Raw genomic sequence first — 26,968 nt, forward strand, 5'->3', positions numbered from 1 at the left:
ACACTGTCTGGTGTTCTAGACATACAACACTTTCTGGTGTTCTGTAGTTCTATACATACAACACTGTCTGGTGTTCTATAATTCTATACATACAACACTGCCTAGTGTTCTGTACATACAACACTGTCTGGTGTTCTGTACATACAACACTGTCTGGTGTTCTATACATACAACACTGTCTGGTGTTCTGTACATACAACACTGTCTGGTGTTCTATACATACAACACTGTCTGGTGTTCTATACATACAACACTGTCTGGTGTTCTATACATACAACACTGTCTGGTGTTCTATACATACAACACTGCCTAGTGTTCTGTACATACAACACTGTCTGGTGTTCTGTACATACAACACTGTCTGGTGTTCTATACATACAACACTGTCTGGTGTTCTAGACATACAACACTGTCTGGTGTTCTAGACATACAACACTGTCTGGTGTTCTAGACATACAACACTGTCTGGTGTTCTATACATACAACACTGTCTGGTGTTCTATACATACAACACTGTCTGGTGTTCTATACATGCAACACTGTCTGGTGTTCTATACATACAACACTGTCTGGTGTTCTATACATACAACACTGTCTGGTGTTCTGTAGTTCTATACATACAACACTGACATGTATGCAGGATTTTGCACATTGCAAAGGCATACATCTTACTATATTGGTTATAGAATTATGTAATTTTGGTAAGCAATTCGTTTTGTTAAATCACAAACTGTAAAATCAACAAGAATTGCAATAATATTTGTCAATATTTGCCCTCTGCTAGATTCTCTGCTGTGGTTGTTTGGTGAATGAATGATGTATCTGACATAGTCTCTGTCTCTGTCTCATAGGGGCTCTGTACAGTTTGCTGGGTCAGTACTACAGCTCAGTGTGTCAGAGCTGCTTCACCCGCCGTCCTGACATCAGCCTCTACTCCTTCATCTACCAGGAGGCCAGCTCTGTCTCCCCCTAGACCAGAAACACACACGCAGGTCGGCTCCCCCTAGAAGATCGGAGACGCCACGTCACACAGGTCGGCTCCGGCTAGAAGACCGTAGATGCCACCCCCCCCCCCCCCCCCCCGGACACAAAACAAGCGCTGTGCCCCGCGAGAGATTCCAGTGGAAGTTTGTCTTGTCATTCTGCCACTGGTAGCTGATACGCACATGGATAGAGATTCAATGTGTTGAGATTTGTGATTTGGAATAGTAAAGCCAAAGGCTGTCATCCATCTTGTGAGTGTGTCATGTTTCCTTGGTTTTACCCCCCCCCCCCCCCCCCCCCCCCCATAAATCCAGACTAAATGAATCAGTTGTCAGAAATCCAGTTGATGGAAAGAATGAATAGAGCCGTTCTTAGAGAGGATTTAAACAAATAAAATAAACTTTTAATTTGATCATTGGGAAATGATCTTTAGTCTTTGGCTGGTTACTCTGTTCTGCACTGGAGAGAAGCTGACTCTGTGTGGGGATGATCACTTAAAGTGTGTGCCGTGATCATTTATTTTATTTTCAAATATTTCAGATTATCATGGCCCTAGCCATGGTCCTCTAAGTGGATATATTACCATGGGCCTAGCCATGGTCCTCTAAGTGGATATATTACCATGGCCCTAGCCATGGTCCTCTAAGTGGATATATTACCATGGGCCTAGCCATGGTCCTCTAAGTGGATATATTACCATGGCCCTAGCCATGGCCCTCTAAGTGGATATATTACCATGGCCCTAGCCATGGTCCTCTAAGTGGATATATTACCATGGCCCTAGCCATGGTCCTCTAAGTGGATATATTACCATGGCCCTAGCCATGGTCCTCTAAGTGGATATATTATCATGGCCCTAGCCATGGTCCTCTAAGTGGATATATTACCATGGGCCTAGCCATGGTCCTCTAAGTGGATATATTACCATGGGCCTAGCCATGGTCCTGTAAGTGGATATATTACCATGGGCCTAGCCATGGTCCTCTAAGTGGATATATTACCATGGGCCTAGCCATGGTCCTCTAAGTGGATATATTACCATGGGCCTAGCCATGGTCCTCTAAGTGGATATATTACCATGGCTCTAGCCATGGGCCTCCATTCAGTGGATATAATACCATGGCCTCCATTCAGTGGATATAGTACCATGGCCTCCATTCAGTGGATATAATACCATGGCCTCCATTCAGTGGATATATTACCATGGCCTCCATTCAGTGGATATATTACCATGTCCTCCATTCAGTGGATATATTACCATGGCCTCCATTCAGTGGATATATTACCATGGCCTCCATTCAGTGGATATATTACCATGGCCTCCATTCAGTGGACATATTACCATGGCCTCCATTCAGTGGATATATTACCATGGCCTCCATTCAGTGGATATATTACCATGGCCTCCATTCAGTGGATATATTACCATGGCCTCCATTCAGTGGATATATTACCATGGCCTCCATTCAGTGGATATAATACCATGGCCTCCATTCAGTGGATATAATACCATGGCCTCCATTCAGTGGATATATTACCATGGCCTCCATTCAGTGGATATATTACCATGGCCTCCATTCAGTGGACATATTACCATGGCCTCCATTCAGTGGATATATTACCATGGCCTCCATTCAGTGGATATATTACCATGGCCTCCATTCAGTGGACATATTACCATGGCCTCCATTCAGTGGATATATTACCATGGCCTCCATTCAGTGGATATATTACCATGGCCTCCATTCAGTGGATATATTACCATGGCCTCCATTCAGTGGATATATTACCATGGCCTCCATTCAGTGGATATATTACCATGGCCTCCATTCAGTGGATATATTACCATGGCCTCCATTCAGTGGATATATTACCATGGCCTCCATTCAGTGGATATATTACCATGGCCTCCATTCAGTGGATATATTACCATGGCCTCCATTCAGTGGATATATTACCATGGCCTCCATTCAGTGGATATATTACCATGGCCTCCATTCAGTGGATATATTACCATGGCCTCCATTCAGTGGATATATTACCATGGCCTCCATTCAGTGGATATATTACCATGGCCTCCATTCAGTGGATATAATACCATGGCCTCCATTCAGTGGATATATTACCATGGCCTCCATTCAGTGGATATATTACCATGGCCTCCATTCAGTGGATATATTACCATGGCCTCCATTCAGTGGATATATTACCATGGCCTCCATTCAGTGGATATATTACCATGGCCTCCATTCAGTGGATATATTACCATGGCCTCCATTCAGTGGATATATTACCATGGCCTCCAATCAGTGGATATATTACCATGGCCTCCATTCAGTGGATATATTACCATGGCCTCCATTCAGTGGATATATTACCATGGCCTCCATTCAGTTGATATATTACCATGGCCTCCATTCAGTGGATATATTACCATGGCCTCCATTCAGTGGATATATTACCATGGCCTCCATTCAGTGGATATATTACCATGGCCTCCATTCAGTGGATATATTACCATGGCCTCCATTCAGTGGATATATTACCATGGCCTCCATTCAGTGGATATATTACCATGGCCTCCATTCAGTGGATATATTACCATGGCCTCCATTCAGTGGATATATTACCATGGCCTCCATTCAGTGGATATATTACCATGGCCTCCATTCAGTGGATATATTACCATGGCCTCCATTCAGTGGATATATTACCATGGCCTCCATTCAGTGGATATATTACCATGGCCTCCATTCAGTGGATATATTACCATGGCCTCCATTCAGTGGATATATTACCATGGCCTCCATTCAGTGGATATATTACCATGGCCTCCATTCAGTGGATATATTACCATGGCCTCCATTCAGTGGATATATTACCATGGCCTCCATTCAGTGGATATATTACCATGGCCTCCATTCAGTGGATATATTACCATGTCCTCCATTCAGTGGATATATTACCATGGCCTCCATTCAGTGGATATATTACCATGGCCTCCATTCAGTGGATATATTACCATGGCCTCCATTCAGTGGATATATTACCATGGCCTCCATTCAGTGGATATATTACCATGGCCTCCATTCAGTGGATATATTACCATGGCCTCCATTCAGTGGATATATTACCATGGCCTCCATTCAGTGGATATATTACCATGGCCTCCATTCAGTGGATATATTACCATGGCCTCCATTCAGTGGATATATTACCATGGCCTCCATTCAGTGGATATATTACCATGGCCTCCATTCAGTGGATATATTACCATGGCCTCCATTCAGTGGATATATTACCATGGCCTCCATTCAGTGGATATATTACCATGGCCTCCATTCAGTGGATATATTACCATGGCCTCCATTCAGTGGATATATTACCATGGCCTCCATTCAGTGGATATATTACCATGGCCTCCATTCAGTGGACATATTACCATGGCCTCCATTCAGTGGATATATTACCATGGCCTCCATTCAGTGGATATATTACCATGGCCTCCATTCAGTGGATATATTACCATGGCCTCCATTCAGTGGATATATTACCATGGCCTCCATTCAGTGGATATATTACCATGGCCTCCATTCAGTGGATATATTACCATGGCCTCCATTCAGTGGATATATTACCATGGCCTCCATTCAGTGGATATATTACCATGGCCTCCATTCAGTGGATATATTACCATGGCCTCCATTCAGTGGATATATTACCATGGCCTCCATTCAGTGGATATATTACCATGGCCCTAGCCGTGGGCTTAAGTGGATATATTACCATGGCCTCCATTCAGTGGATATATTACCATGGCCTCCATTCAGTGGATATATTACCATGGCCTCCATTCAGTGGATATATTACCATGGCCTCCATTCAGTGGATATATTACCATGGCCTCCATTCAGTGGATATATTACCATGGCCTCCATTCAGTGGATATATTACCATGGCCTCCATTCAGTGGATATATTACCATGGCCTCCATTCAGTGGATATATTACCATGGCCTCCATTCAGTGGATATATTACCATGGCCTCCATTCAGTGGATATATTACCATGGCCCTAGCCGTGGGCTTAAGTGGATATATTATTTGTTATTTTTGTGCCACATACAGGAAATAATGTGAACAAGTGTACTTAATGACACCCTGTCCGATAATATAATTAGATTTTCAACTCTAAGTAGTAGTCTGACTGTAGGAAAAGTGATTTATTAAGATAATGCTGTATGCCTCAACATCTTAAAACATTGAAAAGTGAGAAATTGGTTTTGAATTGTTTTGTGTGATAATGGATTTTTTTGTGGAGGGATAATTAATTAAAAATATGTAACTCGTTTTATACGAATATTGTTGTTTTTTTAGTTTGTAATATGATCCTAGGAACCCATATTGAATATAACATATGCCTGCACTGTCTTTCAAATGTCCTTTTTCAGACCTCAATTATTCACAGAAACAATGGTGCAGGTTAAGATTAAAACATCCCTTATCCTCAATGACTAATGGTGCAGGTTAAAATTTAACCGTACCTGACCGATTGGCTCGATTTGGCCTTATGTAGCAAAAATTGAAATGTTTTTTTTTTTTTACATTGGATAAAAGTAGAGACTCAGAACTAGAAAAATGGTATATCCTACACTACAGTTGAGGAACAATGGGAACGTAATTCTGCTTTGAAAATTGATAAACTGTAACCCCCATTCAGCATCGTTCACACCCTCTCAAGCTTTAGCCCCACCCATCTCTTTAAGGATTCACATGTGAGGCCATGTGCTAAACAGAGGGAGTAATGTAGTGTAGTAAACAACCAAAGATTTCAAGACTAAAGTCTGGTTTATAACATGTCTATCAACATGTCTGTAGACTGTTGTCACGGTGACATCATGAACATTCTATTGTCGTCTGACATCAAAGTTGTCGTTGTCGTTATGAAAAAGTAGAAACACAAAAACAACAGGCTGCATGACATGAGCAGCTTGATGGTCCAAAATAGCATAACGGGTATTTTAAAACCAATAAACCCATCTGTTTAAAACTGAGTTTAGTAAATGTCAATCTAGGAAACCAGGCAATTAAAAGCAACTTTCAAAACAATGTTTTGGTTCGTTTCTAGCTTGTTAGCTAATGTTAAGTTAGCTGGCTATCCGGGTTCAAATATTGACTATATCATAGCTGACAACGTCTTAACTTTAGCTAATTTGTATTCATTACTACAGGAAAATAAACTGGCAACAAGATCATTGTTTACAAGTTAATGGCGAGCTAATGACAAATGACTTACGGTTGTGAGTGTGATGTAATAAAAGCAGGGCATTCTACTGGAGAATTTTAGAACTTGTTGTTCTTCACATTAGTCTCTAGTAAACACACACTATATCAAATCAAATCTATGTTTATTTGTCATATGGACAGGATACAGAAAGTGTCAACGGTACAGTGAAATGGTCACTTGCACAGTGGAGTCTTTTGTTTAGACCTGTAGGTAGCTAGCTAGCTAAACAATTAACCACAATTCCAACTCATAATGTTACTACCATGCATGAATTTGCAGGTAGCTAAAGCTAACCAACTAGCTAGCTAGCTAGCTAACATTAGTCTATAACTAGCAATGCAAATGGATTTCTGAGAAGCAAATAATATTACTACACAGATCATACACATAACGTTAGCTCGCAAGCCAGCCACCTAACATCAGCTAGCTAGCTAGCTATCAGTACGCTTTAACTTGCAATGAAAACAACTTTCTGGCAAAATTAGAAATGTATAATATCTAAAATGTAGCTAGACTCTTACCCGTTCACATGGATGTTCACATGGATGCTTCTTCCTCTCTGTCACGGATGCCATGGTTACCCTTAGTTTGATGATGTAATCCGGGAGACAGGTGTTTTGTGTGTCCTCTTTTCGACTACCTCCACATATTTGCAATAAAACGGCAGAATTTTCTCGATCTCGTTAGCTGTCATACTCTGCTTCCACCGGGCATTCCACTGATTTCAAAACTCGGTCAACTTATTTCCTCGTCATCTTATTCCTTTTTAAGAGTCCTAGAGAGTCAGCATGGCACAATCGTCCTCCAGAAAGTGGAGATCATTAGCAACAATTTTGAAGGTCTTTGAGGTATCTTTTTCAAAAAAGCCACGTTAGAAAGGATTACCTATACATAATGAGCAGCTCATGTTATAGACAGAAGCATGCTACATGGTAGACCAATCCAAACTCATCTCTCAGCATGTCCCACCCATCCATTATCTCAGCCAATCATGGCTAGCGGGAAGATTCCTGTCTTTTTCTATTGCTAAACCAACTAGGCAAGTCATTTAACAATTCTATTCGTATTTAAAGATGGCATACACTTTTGTTATTAAAGCTCTTGAAAGTTCACATGTTCCAGAAGGCATTTCTGCCCAAAAATGCATTTCTATTTTTTTTGTTTAATTTCAAACGGTTCTCCTGTTAAGTAGTGAAGTGCGACATACACCTAGTTTCCTGAAATGAGTCACATACCTTAACAACCTCATTGACTGATGGTGCAGGTTGAAATAAAACCATACCTTAACAACCTCATTGACTGATGGTGCAGGTTAAAATAGAACCATACCTTAACAACCTCATTGACTGATGGTGCAGGTTAAAATAGAACCATACCTTAACAACCTCATTGACTGATGGTGCAGGTTAAAATAGAACCATACCTTAACAACCTCATTGACTGATGGTGCAGGTTAAAATAGAACCATACCTTAACAACCTCATTGACTGATGGTGCAGGTTAAAATAGAACCATACCTTAACAACCTCATTGACTGATGGTGCAGGTTAAAATAGAACCATACCTTAACAACCTCATTGACTGATGGTGCAGGTTAAAATAGAACCATACCTTAACAACCTCATTGACTGATGGTGCAGGTTAAAATAGAACCATACCTTAACAACCTCATTGACTGATGGTGCAGGTTAAAATAGAACCATACCTTAACAACCTCATTGACTGATGGTGCAGGTTAAAATAGAACCATACCTTAACAACCTCATTGACTGATGGTGCAGGTTAAAATAGAACCATACCTTAACAACGTAATTGACTGATGGTGCAGATTAAAATAGAACCATACTTTAACAACCTCATTGACTGATGGTGCAGGTTGAAATAAAACCATACCTTAACAACCTCATTGACTGATGGTGCAGGTTAAAATAGAACCATACCTTAACGTAATTGACTGATGGTGCAGGTGAAAATAGAACCATACCTTAACAACCTCATTGACTGATGGTGCAGGTTAAAATAGAACCATACCTTAACAACCTCATTGACTGATGGTGCAGGTGAAAATAGAACCATACCTTAACAACGTAATTGACTGATGGTGCAGGTTAAAATAGAACCATACCTTAACGTAATTGACTGATGGTGCAGGTTAAAATAGAACCATACCTTAACAACCTCATTGACTGATGGTGCAGGTTAAAATAGAACCATACCTTAACAACCTCATTGACTGATGGTGCAGGTTAAAATAGAACCATACCTTAACAACCTCATTGACTGATGGTGCAGGTTAAAATAGAACCATACCTTAACAACCTCATTGACTGATGGTGCAGGTTAAAATAGAACCATACCTTAACAACCTCATTGACTGATGGTGCAGGTGAAAATAGAACCATACCTTAACAACGTAATTGACTGATGGTGCAGGTTAAAATAGAACCATACCTTAACGTAATTGACTGATGGTGCAGGTTAAAATAAAACCATACCTTAACGTAATTGACTGATGGTGCAGGTGAAAATAGAACCATACCTTAACGTAATTGACTGATGGTGCAGGTGAAAATAGAACCATACCTTAACGTAATTGACTGATGGTGCAGGTTAAAATGGAACCATACCTTAACAACCTCATTGACTGATGGTGCAGGTTAAAATAGAACCATACCTTAACAACCTCATTGACTGATGGTGCAGGTTAAAATAGAACCATACCTTAACAACCTCATTGACTGATGGTGCAGGTTAAAATAGAACCATACCTTAACAACCTCATTGACTGATGGTGCAGGTTAAAATAGAACCATACCTTAACAACCTCATTGACTGATGGTGCAGGTTAAAATAGAACCATACCTTAACAACCTCATTGACTGATGGTGCAGGTTAAAATAGAACCATACCTTAACAACCTCATTGACTGATGGTGCAGATTAAAATAGAACCATACCTTAACAACGTAATTGACTGATGGTGCAGGTTAAAATAGAACCATACCTTAACGTAATTGACTGATGGTGCAGGTTAAAATAGAACCATACCTTAACAACCTCATTGACTGATGGTGCAGGTTAAAATAGAACCATACCTTAACAACGTAATTGACTGATGGTGCAGGTTAAAATAGAACCATACCTTAACAACCTCATTGACTGATGGTGCAGGTTAAAATAGAACCATACCTTAACAACCTCATTGACTGATGGTGCAGGTTAAAATAGAACCATACCTTAACAACCTCATTGACTGATGGTGAAGGTGAAAATAGAACCATACCTTAACAACCTCATTGATTGATGGTGCAGGTTAAAATAGAACCATACCTTAACAACCTCATTGACTGATGGTGCAGGTTAAAATAGAACCATACCTTAACAACCTCATTGACTGATGGTGCAGGTTAAAATAGAACCATACCTTAACGTAATTGACTGATGGTGCAGGTTAAAATAGAACCATACCTTAACAACCTCATTGACTGATGGTGCAGGTTAAAATAGAACCATACCTTAACAACGTAATTGACTGATGGTGCAGGTGAAAATAGAACCATACCTTAACAACCTCAATGACTGATGGTGCAGGTTAAAATAGAACCATACCTTAACAACCTCAGTGACTGATGGTGCAGGTTAAAATAGAACCATACCTTAACAACCTCATTGACTGATGGTGCAGGTTAAAATAGAACCATACCTTAACGTAATTGACTGATGGTGCAGGTTAAAATAGAACCATACCTTAACAACCTCATTGACTGATGGTGCAGGTTAAAATAGAACCATACCTTAACAACCTCATTGACTGATGGTGCAGGTTAAAATAGAACCATACCTTAACAACCTCATTGACTGATGGTGCAGGTGAAAATAGAACCATACCTTAACAACCTCATTGACTGATGGTGCAGGTTGAAATAGAACCATACCTTAACAACCTCATTGACTGATGGTGCAGGTTAAAATATAACCATACCTTAACAACCTCATTGACTGATGGTGCAGGTTAAAATAGAACCATACCTTAACAACCTCATTGACTGATGGTGCAGGTTAAAATAGAACCATACCTTAACAACCTCAATGACGGATGGTTCTATTCTGGTGGACGTCAGTCTATAGACAGGTTATATTTATGTAGCCTTTATTTTGACAAGGAGGTTATAATGAGTCTAAGGTCTGTTTTACAGATGAGCCCTGCATAAATACAACAAAGACATTCAATATACAAAATTACAAAATATATTAAGAAAACAAGACACATTTATCAACATAAAGGTCTCTGGTCATTACTCTGAATTGACAGAGGGACCAGAACATCTAATTTCAGAGCTTTTTTTTAAAGCAGCTTTACCCAACTCTGTGGAGACCGAAGGGGCCTCCAGTGTTATCCAAGCATGAAACCGGGATTGGTCATTTTTAAGTCTAAATTGATTTAATGATGATAGATACATAAGAAGTTTTGTAGATAAACACAAGAGAATGCTGCTCTTTCCTTACATACAAAGAGGGCCAACCTATGTTTTGATACAAAACACGATGGTAAGTTCTAGAACCATCACCAGTAATAAACCGTAAGGAACAATGGTGAGTTCTAGAACCATCACCAGTAATAAACCTTAGGGAACAATGGTGAGTTCTAGAACCATCACCAGTAATAAACCTAAGGGCCCAAATGTGAGTTATATAACCATCACCGGTAATAAACCCAAGGGAACAATGGAAAGCAGCATCTAGTGGTTTAAGTGTACATGCTGCTGCATGCATATAGATCATATTCTCATAATCTAAAATAGACAAACGTGGCCTGGACAATTTCCTTTCTATTAACAAAAGTCAGACATGCTTTGTGTCTAAAAGAAACCAACCTTGAACTTCACCGGCTCAGTGACACGTTTTTTTAAATGACAGATTGTCATCAAGCCAGATACCAAAATACAGTGGAGAGAACAAGTATTTGATACACTGCCGATTTTGCAGGTTTTCCTACTTACAAAGATTTGTAGAGGTCTGTCATTTTTTATCATAGGTACACTTCAACTGTGAGAGACGGAATCTAAAACAAAAATCCAGAAAATCACATTGTATGATTTTTAAGTAATTTATTTGCATTTTATTGCATGACATAAGTATTTGATACATCAGAAAAGCAGAACTTAATATTTGGTACAGAAACCTTTGTTTGCAATTACAGAGATCATACGTTTCCTGTAGTTCTTGACCAGGTTTGCACACACTGCAGCAGGGATTTTGGCCCACTCCTCCATACAGACCTTCTCCAGATCCTTCAGGTTTCGGGGCTGTCGCTGGGCAATATGGACTTTCAGCTCACTCCAAAGATTTTCTATTGGGTTCAGGTCTGGAAACTGGCAAGGCCACTCCAGGACCTTGAGATGCTTCTTACGGAGCCACTCCTTAGTTGCCCTGGCTGTGTGTTTCGGGTCGTTGTAATGCTGGAAGACCCAGCCACGACTCATCTTCAATGCTCTTACTGATGGAAGGAGGTTGTTGGCCAAGATCTCGCGATACATGGCCCCATCCGTCCTCCCCTCAATACGGTGCAGTCGTCCTGTCCCCTTTGCAGAAAAGCATCCCCAAAGAATGATGTTTCCACCTCCATGCTTCACGGTTGGGATGGTGTTCTTGGGGTTGTACTCATCCTTCTTCCTCCTCCAAACATGGCGAGTGGAGTTTAGACCAAAAAGCTCTATTTTTGTCTCATCAGACCACATGACCTTCTCCCATTCCTCCTCTGGATCATCCAGATGGTCATGGGCAAACTTCAGACGGGCCTGGACATGCGCTGGCTTGAGCAGGGGGATCTGGCGTGTGCTGCAGGATTTTAATCCATGACGGCATAGTGTGCTACTAATGGTTTTCTTTGAGACTATGGGCCCAGCTCTCTTCAGGTCATTGACTAGGTCCTGCCGTGTAGTTCTGGGCTGATCCCTCACCTTCCTCATGATCAATGATGCTCCAAGAGGTGAGATCTTGCATGGAGCCCCATCTTGAACTTCTTCCATTTTCTAATAATTGCGCCAACAGTTGTTGCCTTCTCACCAAGCTGCTTGCCTATTGTCCTGTAGCCCATCCCAGCCTTGTGCAGGTCTACAATTTTATCCCTGATGTCCTTGCACATCTCTCTGGTCTTGGCCATTCTGGGGAGGTTGGAGTCTGTTTGATTGAGTGTGTGGACAGGTGTCTTTTATACAGGTAACAAGTTCAAATAGGTGCAGTTAATACAGGTCATTAGTGGAGAACAGGAGGGCTTCTTAAAGAAAAACTAACAGGTCTGTGAGAGCTGGATTTCTTACTGGTTGGTAGGTGATGAAATACTAATGTCATGCAATAAAATGCAAATTAATTACTTAAAAATCATACAATGTGATTTTCTGGATTTTTGTTTTAGATTCCGTCTCTCACAGTTGAAGTGTACCTATGATAAAAAATTACAGACCTCTACATGCTTTGTAAGTAGGAAAACCTGCAAAGTCGGCAGTGTATCAAATACTTGTTCTCCCCACTGTATTTGTGGACATTAGGCTTTAGACAGGCCGCTGAACATTAGGCTAGAGACAGGCCTATTGCGGACAGTCTGAGCACTGATGGAGGGATTGTGGTGTTATTCGGGCAGTTGTTGTTGACATCCTGTACCTGTCTCGCATGTGTGATGTTTGGATGTACCAATCCTGTGCAGGTGTTGTTACACGTGGTCTGCCACTGCGAGGACGATCAGCTGTCCATCCTGTCTACATGTAGCGCCGTCTTAGGCGTCTCACAGTACGGACATTACAATTTATTGCCCTGGCCTCATCTGCAGTCCTCATGCCTCCTTGCAGCATGCCTAAGGCACGTTCACGCAGATGCTCAGGGACCCTGGGCATCTTTCTTTTGGTGTTTTTCAGAGTCAGTAGAAAGGCCTCTTTAGTGTCCTAAGTATTCATAACCGTGACCTTAATTGCCTACCGTCTGTAAGCTGTTAGTGTCTTAACAACCGTTCCACAGGTGCATGTTCATTAATTGTTTATGGTTCATTGAACAAGCATGGGAAACAGTGTTTAAACCCTTTACAATGAAGATCTGTGAAGTTATTTGGATTGTTACGATTTATCTTTGAAAGACAGGGTCCTGAAAAAGGGCCGTTTCTTTTCTTTTTTTTTGCTGATTTAATTAGATCATTTGTAATACACGCCCCCCGTCCTACAATCATTACTGTATTCAAAATAATGTGAATATCCCATGAATGCTTCCCTAGAGTGTTGAGTATTGATTTCTCCCCAGGTATAAGTGCTGTCTCCCTCCCTCCACGGGGAAGGGTGCTGTGTGTCTCTGTGGAATTAGAGCCTGGTATGGGGGGGGGGGGTCTACCTCCAGCATGCTGACATCAAAAGGCTCTTTGGTGGCAGCCTTCACAAGGTTAGACCCTCCAGAGCGAAGCAGAGATGCTCATGGCTTGTTCCCTATCCGATGGGACCCCATACAAGTCTGTGACCTTTCTGACACCATCTGTCACAAAACATGATCACTTACAAATACACTGAGTGGACTAAACATTATGAATGCCTTTCTAATCTAGAGTTGCACCATTTACATATAATCTGAGTTGACAAAACATTAGGAACACCTTTCTAATAAAGACTTACATAGACTTGAGTGTACAAAACATTAGGAACACCTTCCTAATAAAGACTTACATATAGACTGAGTGTACAAAACATTAGGAACACCTTCCTAATAAAGACTTACATATAGACTGATTGTACAAAACATTAGGAACACCTTCCTAATAAAGACTTACATATAGACTGAGTGTACAAAACATTAGGAACACCTTCCTAATAAAGACTTACATATAGACTGAGTGTACAAAACATTAGGAACACCTTCCTAATAAAGACTTACATATAGACTGAGTGTACAAAACATTAGGAACACCTTCCTAATATAGAGTTGCACCCCCTTTTGCCCTTGATGCTGGCCCATGTTGACTCCAATGCTTCCCACAGTTGTGTCAAGTTGTCTGGGTGTCCTTTGGGTGGTGGACCATTCTTGATACACACAGGAAACTGTTGAGTGTGAAAATCCCAGCAGCGTTTCAGTTCTGGACACAAACCGGTGCGTCTGGTACCTACTACCATACCTCGTTCAACGACACTTCAATATGTTGTCTTACCCATTCACCCTCTGAACGACACACATACACAATCCATGTCTCAAGGCTTAAAAATCCTTCTTTAACCCGTCTCCTCCCCTTCATCTACACTGATTGAAGTGGCTTTAACAAGTGACATCAATAAGGGATCATATCTTTCACCTGGATTCACCTGGTCAGTCCGTCATTGAAAGTTCCTAATGTTTTGTACACTCAGTGTACATGACTTGTTATTTGCCCTAGTTTTTTGTGTTTTTGTGTTCAATGACTTTGAGTCAATAATCAGGATAGGTTCATGTGAAGTGTACCACTGCTATGGTATCTACCAATTTCAAAACCTAGCTACTGGTGGCTACAGTTGTTGTCAAGACTGGGGGGGGGGGGGGAATAATATCGCAGACATTATTCAGATAATACAAATGGTATAGTGCTAATTAAATAGCCAAGGAATTCCTTACGTTTTCTTTTTTTTGGGGGGCAAGCTTCCCACCACTGATGCCTGTTGTTGGAGGGTTGGTCGTCCATTGGATGATGCTACAGTTATCTATGGAGACAGGATACCACTGCTGCCTGTTGTTGGAGGGTTGGTCGCCCATTGGATGATGCTACAGTTATCTATGGAGGCAGGATACCACTGCTGCCTGTTGTTGGAGGGTTGGTCGTCCATTGGATGATGCTACAGTTATCTATGGAGGCAGGATACCACTGCTGCCTGTTGTTGGAGGGTTGGTCGTCCATTGGATGATGCTACAGTTATCTATGGAGACAGGATACCACTGCTGCCTGTTGTTGGAGGGTTGGTCGTCCATTGGATGATGCTACAGTTATCTATGGAGGCAGGATACCACTGCTGCCTGTTGTTGGAGGGTTGGTCGTCCATTGGATGATGCTACAGTTATCTATGGAGGCAGGATACCACTGCTGCCTGTTGTTGGAGGGTTGGCAGCCCATTGGATGATGCTACAGTTATCTATGGAGGCAGGATACCACTGATGCCTGTTGTTGGAGGGTTGGTCGCCCATTGGATGAAGCTACAGTTATCTATGGAGACAGGATACCACTGCTGCCTGTTGTTGGAGGGTTGGCAGCCCATTGGATGATGCTACAGTTATCTATGGAGGCAGGATACCACTGTTATATGTTGTTGGAGGGTTGGTCGCCCATTGGATGATGCTACAGTTATCTATGGAGACAGGATACCACTGATGCCTGTTGTTGGAGGATTGGCAGCCCATTGGATGATGCTACAGTTATCTATGGAGACAGGATACCACTGCTGCCTGTTGTTGGAGGGTTGGTCGCCCATTGGATGAAGCTACAGTTATCTATGGAGGCAGGATACCACTGATGCCTGTTGTTGGAGGGTTGGCAGCCCATTGGATGATGCTACCGTTATCTATGGAGGCAGGATACCACTGATGCCTGTTGTTGGAGGGTTGGCAGCCCATTGGATGATGCTACAGTTATCTATGGAGGCAGGATACCACTGCTGCCTGTTGTTGGAGGGTTGGTCGCCCATTGGATGATGCTACAGTTATCTATGGAGACAGGATACCACTGCTGCCTGTTGTTGGAGGGTTGGCAGCCCATTGGATGATGCTACAGTTATCTATGGAGGCAGGATACCACTGTTATATGTTGTTGGAGGGTTGGTCGCCCATTGGATGATGCTACAGTTATCTATGGAGACAGGATACCACTGATGCCTGTTGTTGGAGGATTGGCAGCCCATTGGATGATGCTACAGTTATCTATGGAGACAGGATACCACTGCTGCCTGTTGTTGGAGGGTTGGTCGCCCATTGGATGAAGCTACAGTTATCTATGGAGGCAGGATACCACTGCTGCCTGTTGTTGGAGGGTTGGCAGCCCATTGGATGATGCTACAGTTATCTATGGAGGCAGGATACCACTGCTGCCTGTTGTTGGAGGGTTGGCAGCCCATTGGATGATGCTACAGTTATCTATGGAGGCAGGATACCACTGATGCCTGTTGTTGGAGGGTTGGCAGCCCATTGGATGATGCTACAGTTATCTATGGAGGCAGGATACCTCTGCTGCCTGTCGTTGGAGGGTTGGCAGCCCATTGGATGATGCTACAGTTATCTATGGAGGCAGGATACCACTGATGCCTGTTGTTGGAGGGTTGGCAGCCCATTGGATGATGCTACAGTTATCTATGGAGGCAGGATACCACTGCTGCCTGTTGTTGGAGGATTGGCAGCCCATTGGATGATGCTACAGTTATCTATGGAGACAGGATACCACTGATGCCTGTTGTTGGAGGGTTGGCAGCCCATTGGATGATGCTACAGTTATCTATGGAGGCAGGATACCACTGATGCCTGTTGTTGGAGGGTTGGCAGCCCATTGGATGATGCTACAGTTATCTATGGAGGCAGGATACCACTGTTTTATGTTGTTGGAGGGTTGGTCGCCCATTGGATGATGCTACAGTTATCTATGGAGACAGGATACCACTGCTGCCTGTTGTTGGAGGGTTGGCAGCCCATTGGATGAAGCTACAGTTATCTATGGAGGCAGGATACCACTGCTGCCTGTTGTTGGAGGGTTGGCAGCCCATTGGATGATGCTACAGTTATCTATGGAGGCAGGATACCACTGATGCCTGTTGTTGGAGGGTTGGCAGCCCATTGGATGATGCTACAGTTATCTATGGAGGCAGGATACCACTGCTGCCTGTTGTTGGAGGGTTGGCAGCCCATTGGATGATGCTACAGTTATCTATGGAGGCAGGATACCACTGATGCCTGTTGTTGGAGGGTTGGCAGCCCATTGGATGAAGCTACAGTTATCTATGGAGGCAGGATACCACTGATGCCTGTTGTTGGAGGGTTGGTCGCCCATTGGATGATGCTACAGTTATCTATGGAGGCAGGATACCACTGATGCCTGTTGTTGGAGGGTTGGTCGCCCATTGGATGATGCTACCGTTATCTATGGAGGCAGGATACCACTGTTATATGTTGTTGGAGGGTTGGCAGCCCATTGGATGATGCTACAGTTATCTATGGAGGCAGGATACCACTGCTGCCTGTTGTTGGAGGGTTGGTCGCCCATTGGATGATGCTACCGTTATCTATGGAGGCAGGATACCACTGTTATATGTTGTTGGAGGGTTGGCAGCCCATTGGATGAAGCTACAGTTATCTATGGAGGCAGGATACCACTGATGCCTGTTGTTGGAGGGTTGGTCGCCCATTGGATGATGCTACAGTTATCTATGGAGGCAGGATACCACTGCTGCCTGTTGTTGGAGGGTTGGCAGCCCATTGGATGAAGCTACAGTTATCTATGGAGGCAGGATACCACTGCTGCCTGTTGTTGGAGGGTTGGCAGCCCATTGGATGAAGCTACAGTTATCTATGGAGGCAGGATACCACTGATGCCTTTTGTTGGAGGGTTGGCAGTCCATTGGATGATGCTACAGTTATCTATGGAGGCAGGATACCACTGCTGCCTGTTGTTGGAGGGTTGGCAGCCCATTGGATGAAGCTACAGTTATCTATGGAGGCAGGATACCACTGATGCCTGTTGTTGGAGGGTTGGCAGCCCATTGGATGAAGCTACAGTTATCTATGGAGGCAGGATACCACTGCTGCCTGTTGTTGGAGGGTTGGCAGCCCATTGGATGAAGCTACAGTTATCTATGGAGGCAGGATACCACTGCTGCCTGTTGTTGGAGGGTTGGCAGCCCATTGGATGATGCTACAGTTATCTATGGAGACAGGATACCACTGATGCCTGTTGTTGGAGGGTTGGTCGCCCATTGGATGATGCTACAGTTATCTATGGAGACAGGATACCACTGTTATATGTTGTTGGAGGGTTGGCAGCCCATTGGATGAAGCTACAGTTATCTATGGAGGCAGGATACCACTGATGCCTGTTGTTGGAGGGTTGGTCGCCCATTGGATGATGCTACAGTTATCTATGGAGACAGGATACCACTGCTGCCTGTTGTTGGAGGGTTGGCAGCCCATTGGATGAAGCTACAGTTATCTATGGAGGCAGGATACCACTGATGCCTGTTGTTGGAGGGTTGGTCGCCCATTGGATGATGCTACAGTTATCTATGGAGACAGGATACCACTGCTGCCTGTTGTTGGAGGGTTGGCAGCCCATTGGATGATGCTACAGTTATCTATGGAGACAGGATACCACTGCTACATCAGCAGGAGGTTTAGTGTTTCTCATGAGTAGCAGCACTGGTTTTGCTGATGCGTAGTGTGACCAGAGCTGGCCAAGCGATACTGCTGCTTACTATGCTATTCTAGGCTGCTCCTGTTTAGCAATTAATCAATCAATAAACAATGACGTTGCTGATGGTTTGTGGTTTTCACCTCCCCAGTGTATCCTCTTCCTCCGCAGTGTATCCTCTTCCTCTTCAGTGTATCCTCTTCCTCTTCAGTATATTATCTTCCTCCCCAGAGTATCCTCCTCCTCCTCAGAGTATCCTCCTCACCCTCAGAGTATCCTCCTCCTCCCCAGAGTATCCTCCTCCTCCTCCTCAGAGTATCATCCTCCTCCTCAGAGTATCATCCTCCTCCTCAGAGTATCGTCCTCCTCCTCAGAGTATTCTCCTCACCCTCAGAGTATTCTCTTTCTCCTCAGAGTATTGTCCTCCTCCTTCCTCCTCCTCAGTGTATCCTCCTCACCCTCAGAGTATCCTCCTCACCCTCAGAGTATCCTCCTCCTCCTCAGAGTATCATCCTCCTCCTCAGAGTATTCTCCTCACCCTCAGAGTATTCTCTTTCTCCTCAGAGTATTGTCCTCCTCCTTCCTCCTCCTCAGTGTATTCTCCTCCTCCTCAGAGTATCCTCCTCCTCCTTCCTCCTCCTCAGTTTATTCTCCTCCTCCTCAGTGTATTGTCCTCCTCCTCAGAGTATTCTCCTCCTCCTCAGAGTATTCTCCTCCTCCTCAGAGTATTATCCTCCTCCTCCTCAGAGTATTATCATCCTCCTCTTCAGAGTATCATCCTCCTCCTCAGAGTATTCTCCTCACCCTCAGAGTATTCTCTTTCTCCTCAGAGTATTGTCCTCCTCCTTCCTCCTCCTCAGTGTATTCTCCTCCTCCTCAGAGTATCCTCCTTCCTCCTCCTCAGTGTATTCTCCTCCTCCTCAGTGTATTGTCCTCCTCCTCGGAGTATTCTCCTCCTCCTCAGAGCATTCTCCTCCTCCTCAGAGTATCATCCTCCTCCTCAGAGTATTCTCCTCACCCTCAGAGTATTCTCCTCACCCTCAGAGTATCCTCCTCCTCCCCAGAGTATCCTCCTCCTCCTCAGAGTATCCTCCTCACCCTCAGAGTATCCTCCTCCTCCCCAGAGTATCCTCCTCCTCCCCAGAGTATCCTCCTCCTCCTCCTCAGAGTATCATCCTCCTCCTCAGAGTATCGTCCTCCTCCTCAGAGTATTCTCCTCACCCTCAGAGTATTCTCTTTCTCCTCAGAGTATTGTCCTCCTCCTTCCTCCTCCTCAGTGTATCCTCCTCACCCTCAGAGTATCATCCTCCTCCTCAGAGTATTCTCCTCACCCTCAGAGTATTCTCTTTCTCCTCAGAGTATTGTCCTCCTCCTTCCTCCTCCTCAGTGTATTCTCCTCCTCCTCAGAGTATCCTCCTCCTCCTTCCTCCTCCTCAGTGTATTCTCCTCCTCCTCAGTGTATTGTCCTCCTCCTCAGAGTATTCTCCTCCTCCTCAGAGTATTCTCCTCCTCCTCAGAGTATTATCATCCTCCTCCTCAGAGTATTATCCTCCTCCTCTTCAGAGTATCATCCTCCTCCTCAGAGTATTCTCCTCACCCTCAGAGTATTCTCTTTCTCCTCAGAGTATTGTCCTCCTCCTTCCTCCTCCTCAGTGTATTCTCCTCCTCCTCAGAGTATCCTCCTTCCTCCTCCTCAGTGTATTCTCCTCCTCCTCAGTGTATTGTCCTCCTCCTCTGAGTATTCTCCTCCTCCTCAGAGCATTCTCCTCCTCCTCAGAGTATCATCCTCCTCCTCAGAGTATTCTCCTCACCCTCAGAGTATTCTCCTCACCCTCAGAGTATCCTCCTCCTCCCCAGAGTATCCTCCTCCTCCTCAGAGTATCCTCCTCACCCGCAGAGTATCCTCCTCCTCCCCAGAGTATCCTCTTCCTCCTCAGAGTATTCTCCTCACCCTCAGAGTATTCTCATTCTCCTCAGAGTATTGTCCTCCCCCTTCCTCCTCCTCAGAGTATCCTCCTCACCCGCAGAGTATCCTCCTCCTCCCCAGAGTATCCTCTTCCTCCTCAGAGTATTCTCCTCACCCTCAGAGTATTCTCATTCTCCTCAGAGTATTGTCCTCCCCCTTCCTCCTCCTCAGAGTATCCTCCTCCTCCTCCCTCCTCCTCAGTGTATTCTCCTCCTCAGTGTATTGTCCTCCTCCTCAGAGTATTCTCCTCCTCTGAGTATTCTCCTTCTCCTCAGAGTATTGTCCTCCTCCCCAGAGTATTGTCCTCCTCCTCAGAGTATTCTCCTCCTCTGAGTATTCTCCTCCGCCTCAGAGTATTGTCTTTCTCCTCAGTGTATTCTCTTTCTCCTCAGTGTATTCTCCTCCTCCTCCTCCTCAGAGTATTCTCCTCCTCTTCAGAGTATTCTACTCATCCTCAAAGTATTCTCTTTCTCCTCAGAGTATTCTCCTCCTCCTTCCTCCTCCTCCTCTTCATAGTATTCTCCTCCTCCTCATAGTATTCTCCTCCTCAGAGTATTCTCTTTCTCCTCAGTATTCTCCTCCTGAGTGTATTCTCCTCCCCCTCAGAGTTTTCTCCTCCTCCTCCTCAGACTATTCTCTTTCTCCTCAGTGTATTCTCCTCCTCCTTCCTCCTCCTCAGTGTCTTCTCCTCCTCCTCAGAGTATTCTCCTCCTCCTCAGTGTATTCTCCTCATCCTCAGAGTATTCTCCTCCTCTTCCTCAGAGTATTATTCTCCTCCTCAGAGTTCTCCTCCTCCTCAGAGTAGTCTCCTCTTCCTCAGAGTTTTCTCCTCCTCTTCAGAGTATTCTCCTCCTCCTCAGAGTATTCTCCTCTTCCTCAGAGTATTATCCTCCTCCTCAGAGTTCTCCACCTCCTCAGAGTATTCTCCTTTTCCTCAGGGTATTCTCCTAATCCTCAGTGTATTCTCCTCCTCCTTCCTCCTCCTCAGTGTCTTCTCCTCCTCCTCAGAGTATTCTCCTCCTCCTCAGTGTATTCTCCTCCTCAGAGTATTCTCCTCCTCTTCAGAGTATTCTACTCATCCTCAGAGTATTCTCTTTCTCCTCAGAGTATTCTCCTCCTCCTTCCTCCTCCTCCTCTTCATAGTATTCTCCTCCTCCTCATAGTATTCTCCTCCTCAGAGTATTCTCCTTCTCCTCAGGGTATTCTCCTCCCCCTCAGAGTATTCTCTTTCTCCTCAGTATTCTCCTCCTCAGTGTTTTCTCCTCCCCCTCAGAGTTTTCTCCTCCTCCTCCTCAGACTATTCTCTTTCTCCTCAGTGTATTCTCCTCCTCCTTCCTCCTCCTCAGTGTCTTCTCCTCCTCCTCAGAGTATTCTCCTCCTCCTCAGTGTATTCTCCTCATCCTCAGAGTATTCTCCTCCTCTTCCTCAGAGTATTATTCTCCTCCTCAGAGTTCTCCTCCTCCTCAGAGTAGTCTCCTCTTCCTCAGAGTTTTCTCCTCCTCTTCAGAGTATTCTCCTCCTCCTCAGAGTATTCTCCTCTTCCTCAGAGTATTATCCTCCTCCTCAGAGTTCTCCACCTCCTCAGAGTATTCTCCTTTTCCTCAGGGTATTCTCCTAATCCTCAGTGTATTCTCCTCCTCCTTCCTCCTCCTCAGTGTCTTCTCCTCCTCCTCAGAGTATTCTCCTCCTCCTCAGTGTATTCTCCTCCTCCTCAGAGTATTCTCCTCCTCTTCCTCAGAGTATTTTTCTCCTCCTCAGAGTTCTCCTCCTCCTCAGAGTAGTCTCCTCTTCCTCAGAGTATTCTCCTCCTCTTCAGAGTATTCTCCTCCTCTTCAGAGTATTCTCCTCCTCAGAGTATTATCCTCCTCCTCAGAGTTCTCCTCCTCCTCAGAGTATTCTCTTTCTCCTCAGTGTATTCTCCTCTTCCTCCGAGTATTATCCTCTTCCACAGAGTTCTCCTCCTCCTCAGAGTATTCTCCTCCTCCTCAGAGTATTCTCTTTCTCCTCAGAGTTTTCTCCTCCTCCTCAGTGTATTCTCCTCCTCCTTACTCCTCCTCAGTGTATTCTCCTCCTCCTCAGTGTATTGTCCTCTTCCTCAGAGTATTCTCCCCCTCCTCAGAGTATTATCCTCCTCCTCTGAGTATTCTCCTCCTCCTCAGAGTATTCTCCTCCTCCTCAGTGTATTCTCCTCCTCCTCAGAGTATTCTCCTCCTCCTCAGTATATTCTCCTCCTCCTCCTCCCTCCTCCTCAGAGTATTCTCCTCCTCCTCTGAGTATTCTCTTTCTCCTCAGTATTCTCCTCCTCAGTGTATTCTCCTCCTCCTTCCTCCTCCTCAGTGTATTCTCCTCCTCCTCAGTGTAATCTCCTCCTCCTTCCTCCTCCTCAGTGTATTGTCCTCCTCCTCCAAGTATTCTCCTCCTCCTCAGAGTATTCTCCTCCTCCTCAGAGTATTCTCCTCCTCCTCAGAGTATTATCCTCCTCCTCGGAGTATTCTCCTCCTCCTCAGGGTATTCTCCTAATCCTCAGAGTATTCTCCTCCTCCTCTGAGTATTCTCCTCCTCCTCGGGGTATTCTCCTCCTCAGGGTATTCTCCTCCTCAGGGTATTCTCCTAATCCTTCCTCCTCCTCAGTGTATTCTCCTCCTCCTCAGAGTATTCTCTTCCTCTTCAGAGTATTCTCCTCCTCTTCAGAGTATTCTCCTCCTCTTCAGAGTATTCTCCTCCTCCTCAGAGTATTCTCTTTCTCCTCAGTATTCTCCTCCTCTTCAGAGTATTCTCCTCCTCTTCAGAGTGTTCTCTTTCTACTCAGTATTCTCCTCCTCCTCAGAGTTCTCCTCCTCCTCAGAGTATTCTCCTCCTCTTCAGAGTGTTCTCCTCTTCAGAGTATTCTCCTCCTCTTCAGAGTGTTCTCTTTCTCCTCAGAGTATTCTCTTTCTCCTCGGTATTCTCCTCCTCCTCAGAGTTCTCCTCCTCCTCAGAGTATTATCTTTCTCCTCAGTATTCTCCTCTTCCTCAGAGTATTCTCCTCCTCCTCAATGTATTCTCCTCCTCCTCAGAGTATTCTCCTCCTCCTCAGTGTATTCTCCTCCTCAGATTATTCTCCTCCTCCTCAGAGTATTCTCCTGCTCCTCAGAGTATTCTCCTGCTCCTCAGAGTATTCGTTTCTCCTAAGAGCATTCTCCTCCCACTCAGAGTATTCTCTTTCTCCTCAGAGTATTCTCCTTCTCTTCCTCCTCAGAGTATTCTCCTCCGCTTCCTCCTCAGTGTATTCTCCTCCTCTTCATCCTCAGAGTATTCTCCTCCTCCTCCTCAGAGTATTCTCCTCCTCCTCAGAGTATTCTCCTCCTCCTCAGTGTATTCTCCTCCTCAGATTATTCTCCTCCTCCTCAGAGTATTCTCCTGCTCCTCAGAGTATTCTCTTTCTCCTCAGATCATTCTCCTCCCCCTCAGAGTATTCTAATTCTCCTCAGAGTATTCTCCTCCTCTTTCTCCTCAGAGTATTCTCCTCTTCCTCAGAGTATTCTCCTCCCCCTCAGAGTATTCTCCTCCTCCTCAGTGTATTCTCCTCCTCCCTCCTCCTCAGTGTATTCTCTTTCTCCTCAGAGTATTCTCCTCTTCCTCAGAGTATTCTCCTCCTCCTCAGAGTATTCTCTTTCTCCTCAGTATTCTCCTCTTCCTCCGAGTATTCTCTTTCTCCTCAGTGTATTCTCCTCCTCCTCAGAGTATTCTCCTGCTCCTCAGAGCATTCTCCTCCCCCTCAGAGTATTATCTTCCTCCTCAGAGTATTCTCCTCCCCCTCAGAGTATTCTCCTCCTCGTCAGTGTATTCTCCTCCTCCCTCCTCCTCAGAGTATTCTCCTCCTCCTCAGAGTATTCTCCTCTGAGTATTCTCCTCCTCCTCTGAGTATTCTCATCCTCCTCAGAGTATCCTCCTCATCCTTAGAGTATTCTCCTCCTCCTCAGTGTATTCTCCTCCTCAGGTTATTCTCCTCCTCCTCAGAGTATTCACTTTCTCCTCAGAGCATTCTCCTCCCCCTCAGAGTATTCTAATTCTCCTCAGAGTATTCTCCTCCTCTTCCTCCTCAGAGTATTCTCCTCCTCCTCAGTGTATTCTCCTCCTCCCTCCTCCTCAGTTTATTCTCTTTCTCCTCAGAGTATTCTCCTCTTCCTCAGAGTATTCTATTTTTCCTCAGTGTATTCTCCTCCTCTTCAGTGTATTCTCCTCCTCCTTCCTCCTCCTCAGTGTTTTCTCCTCCTCCTTCCTCCTCAGTGTGTTCTCCTCCTCCTTCCTCCTCCTCAGTGTATTATCCTCCTCCTTCCTCCTCCGTGTATTCTCCTCCTCCTTCCTCCTCCTCAGAGTATTCTCCTCCTCCTTCCTCCTCCTCAGTGTATTCTCCTCCTCCTTCCTCCTCCTCAGAGTATTCTCCTCCTCCTTCCTCCTCCTCAGTGTGTTCTCCTCCTTCTTCCTCCTCCTCAGTGTGTTCTCCTCCTCCTTCCTCCTCCTGAGTGTATTCTCCTCCTCCTCAGAGTATTCTCTTTCTCCTCAGAGTTTTCTCCTCCTCCTCAGTGTATTCTCCTCCTCCTTACTCCTCCTCAGTGTATTCTCCTCCTCCTCAGTGTATTGTCCTCTTCCTCAGAGTATTCTCCCCCTCCTCAGAGTATTATCCTCCTCCTCTGAGTATTCTCCTCCTCCTCAGAGTATTCTCCTCCTCCTCAGTGTATTCTCCTCCTCCTCAGAGTATTCTCCTCCTCCTCAGTATATTCTCCTCCTCCTCCTCCCTCCTCCTCAGAGTATTCTCCTCCTCCTCTGAGTATTCTCTTTCTCCTCAGTATTCTCCTCCTCAGTGTATTCTCCTCCTCCTTCCTCCTCCTCAGTGTATTCTCCTCCTCCTCAGTGTAATCTCCTCCTCCTTCCTCCTCCTCAGTGTATTGTCCTCCTCCTCCAAGTATTCTCCTCCTCCTCAGAGTATTCTCCTCCTCCTCAGAGTATTCTCCTCCTCCTCAGAGTATTATCCTCCTCCTCGGAGTATTCTCCTCCTCCTCAGGGTATTCTCCTAATCCTCAGAGTATTCTCCTCCTCCTCTGAGTATTCTCCTCCTCCTCGGGGTATTCTCCTCCTCAGGGTATTCTCCTCCTCAGGGTATTCTCCTAATCCTTCCTCCTCCTCAGTGTATTCTCCTCCTCCTCAGAGTATTCTCTTCCTCTTCAGAGTATTCTCCTCCTCTTCAGAGTATTCTCCTCCTCTTCAGAGTATTCTCCTCCTCCTCAGAGTATTCTCTTTCTCCTCAGTATTCTCCTCCTCTTCAGAGTATTCTCCTCCTCTTCAGAGTGTTCTCTTTCTACTCAGTATTCTCCTCCTCCTCAGAGTTCTCCTCCTCCTCAGAGTATTCTCCTCCTCTTCAGAGTGTTCTCCTCTTCAGAGTATTCTCCTCCTCTTCAGAGTGTTCTCTTTCTCCTCAGAGTATTCTCTTTCTCCTCGGTATTCTCCTCCTCCTCAGAGTTCTCCTCCTCCTCAGAGTATTATCTTTCTCCTCAGTATTCTCCTCTTCCTCAGAGTATTCTCCTCCTCCTCAATGTATTCTCCTCCTCCTCAGAGTATTCTCCTCCTCCTCAGTGTATTCTCCTCCTCAGATTATTCTCCTCCTCCTCAGAGTATTCTCCTGCTCCTCAGAGTATTCTCCTGCTCCTCAGAGTATTCGTTTCTCCTAAGAGCATTCTCCTCCCACTCAGAGTATTCTCTTTCTCCTCAGAGTATTCTCCTTCTCTTCCTCCTCAGAGTATTCTCCTCCGCTTCCTCCTCAGTGTATTCTCCTCCTCTTCATCCTCAGAGTATTCTCCTCCTCCTCCTCAGAGTATTCTCCTCCTCCTCAGAGTATTCTCCTCCTCCTCAGTGTATTCTCCTCCTCAGATTATTCTCCTCCTCCTCAGAGTATTCTCCTGCTCCTCAGAGTATTCTCTTTCTCCTCAGATCATTCTCCTCCCCCTCAGAGTATTCTAATTCTCCTCAGAGTATTCTCCTCCTCTTTCTCCTCAGAGTATTCTCCTCTTCCTCAGAGTATTCTCCTCCCCCTCAGAGTATTCTCCTCCTCCTCAGTGTATTCTCCTCCTCCCTCCTCCTCAGTGTATTCTCTTTCTCCTCAGAGTATTCTCCTCTTCCTCAGAGTATTCTCCTCCTCCTCAGAGTATTCTCTTTCTCCTCAGTATTCTCCTCTTCCTCCGAGTATTCTCTTTCTCCTCAGTGTATTCTCCTCCTCCTCAGAGTATTCTCCTGCTCCTCAGAGCATTCTCCTCCCCCTCAGAGTATTATCTTCCTCCTCAGAGTATTCTCCTCCCCCTCAGAGTATTCTCCTCCTCGT

General features: G+C 44.7%; 1 protein-coding gene and 1 long non-coding RNA gene across 3 annotated transcripts in view; both read left to right on the forward strand.

The window, feature by feature from the left end:
- The window catches only part of parga (poly (ADP-ribose) glycohydrolase a), a 96,022-nt gene extending 94,791 nt beyond the window's left edge, over nt 1–1,231 (forward strand). For both annotated transcript variants that reach the window (XM_090211955.1, XM_090211956.1), the window contains one exon: nt 852–1,231. In XM_090211955.1, the coding sequence (XP_090068081.1) occupies nt 852–973 (122 nt within the window). In that variant the 3' untranslated portion in view covers nt 974–1,231. The remainder of the gene's footprint in view (nt 1–851) is intronic.
- Nucleotides 1–26,968, forward strand: part of LOC118942075 (uncharacterized) — a 784,985-nt gene that overhangs the window by 247,367 nt on the left and 510,650 nt on the right. The window lies entirely within an intron of this gene.

Source organism: Oncorhynchus mykiss, chromosome 20, assembly GCF_057628025.1.
Source record: "Oncorhynchus mykiss isolate SJ-2025 chromosome 20, ASM5762802v1, whole genome shotgun sequence".
NCBI lineage: Eukaryota > Metazoa > Chordata > Actinopteri > Salmoniformes > Salmonidae > Oncorhynchus > Oncorhynchus mykiss.